The 1,980-nt window shown below is 37.2% G+C and overlaps 1 protein-coding gene across 1 annotated transcript; it reads right to left on the bottom strand.

The window, feature by feature from the left end:
- Positions 1-510: 510 nt before the first annotated feature.
- LOC307118797 (interferon-gamma-inducible GTPase 10-like) lies at positions 511-1,659 on the bottom strand (the record flags this gene model as incomplete). The annotated part of the gene is made up of 1 exon (XM_079804596.1): positions 511-1,659. The coding sequence occupies one exon, from the start codon at positions 1,657-1,659 to the stop codon at positions 511-513; it is 1,149 nt and encodes a 382-aa protein (XP_079660722.1).
- Between the last annotated feature and the right edge of the window lie 321 nt (positions 1,660-1,980).

Raw genomic sequence — 1,980 nt, forward strand, 5'->3', positions numbered from 1 at the left:
TTGCTATATCGAACCATTTTGCCACACCTAATTCTGAAATCCATATCAAACGTACATTTTCACCACTTCTGACGCATGTGCAAAGTTTCATGAGTATTCAAGCATGTTTAGGCCCTGAAAAATGTGATTCCTTTCGGAGAAGAAGAATGATAGGCCGAGCAATTACAAGAGGGTCCACACCATCGGTGCTCGGGCCCTAAAAAGAATATTAAAACTACAATGGAAAAATGTAAGTGTTATTATCAACTAATTAAAGTGGTAATTTATTTCTGTATATAGTTTACATGCATATTAGAATGAATTGTTTTAAAACTAAACTATTAAAACGGTGGTAATCATGATTATAAATGCAAATCAACACGCAATCTAACAAACAACAACCTATGATTTAGTCCATGACAAAGGGAGAAAATTTATACATAATCTAAAGGAAATAAACGAAGTAAATAGAAGCAATCTAAGACCACATACATTCTCAAGATAACAACACATGATCAGGCCAGCTAGGAGTTAATAGATTGTGTCCAGCCCAGCTTCTGTTCTGATCAATTTAGCAGTTTTTGCCAGTTCCTTTATTCCTTCTGTCAATAGGTACTGAGTAGAAGCAAAGGACAATCCTGCAGCAAAAACACTGCCCACACCTGGAAAGAGACTCACCAAATCTGCAATGGAAGACATTGTTACAATCGCAGCACCGACGTGTATTGTGGTCACTGCTTTTTTTTGGATGGCATCACAAAACTTTGATTTGGCCCGATATTCCAGCAAGGGTATGTTCACTTTTTCTGAAAGCCTTTTCAGTGATCTGTCATCCAAACCAAATGCATAATAGCACCGTGAAAGGAAAAGCAACGCAAGGGCTGCATCACATGCTACTGAAGTGCCAGGCACAGGGATTACTGCTACACCAGCAGAAGCAAGAGATACAGCCCAGCTTATTGCTTTAAAAAACTTGATCTTCTTCTCAAGAGTTGCAGCAGAGCACACTGGCCAAGCTTGAAGAAGAACAGATTGCTTATGGAACGGAAGCTCATCTATGAGTGTGTTTACAAGCTTTTCAAAATCATATTTCCCCAAATAAAAAGACGATATCAAGAAAACTTCCCCCAAATCATTCAAGTTTTTCTGGCAGTCCTCTCTTATTGTGTAAAGAACTTTCTGCTCATTAAATGTTTTTTTCCTTTGCTCTGAAGAGATGTCGATGTCAATCTTTGAACGAACAAAGTAAAAATGTTTCTTCTGTTTTCTTATTTCTTTAGCCAGCATGATGTCATGCTCTGTTAACCTCTCTGAGGTAAGGATAATAAAAAAATCATAGATTTTAAATTTGACATCTTTAAGGTATTTCTTTGCTTTGAAATTTGGACTTCCTATTCCAGGCAGGTTCCAGATTTTCACATTTGGCATTGTAGGATGCTTATACTCAGTGGGCTCCATTGTAGTTTCTGTGACACCAGTAGGTGCTGCTTCATCATCATTGTCATTTAGCTCTCGAAATGCATTTACAAAGGAGGATTTCCCAGATCCTGTCTTTCCAGTCACAGCAATGTTAAGTGAGACATTTAAAAACTGCTCAATTGATTCTTTCGCTTTTGCTGTAGCCTTTTCCAGGGTGGACTCGCCTGATGCCTCAAGAACAGCACGGTCTTGAGTTGCCATGTTTTAAACTGCAAAAAGTATAAAAGTACCTTTAGCATTACTTTATTCTTATAAAATGTAAGAATGTTAATAGTTTCTTTTATTACAGTAATCAAAAGTTTCTGTATGGTGATCCACATTCATCCCTGATACTCTTTGTTTAACAAATGTCAACAGAAAGGCTTAGAAGCATTGTTGCTTTTAAAGGCAGATAATGTTTTGCCTAAAGGGACACATAACTTATGTAGGATTACATTACAATGTGATCAAACAGACATAGTGTTTTATACTGACCTCTTGTGTGGAGAGCTTTTAACGTTTTCTTTCCTAGGATTGTGTGTT

Source organism: Gobio gobio (genome assembly GCF_949357685.1).
Source record: "Gobio gobio genome assembly, chromosome: 1".
In the NCBI taxonomy this organism is placed as follows: Eukaryota; Metazoa; Chordata; class Actinopteri; order Cypriniformes; family Gobionidae; genus Gobio; species Gobio gobio.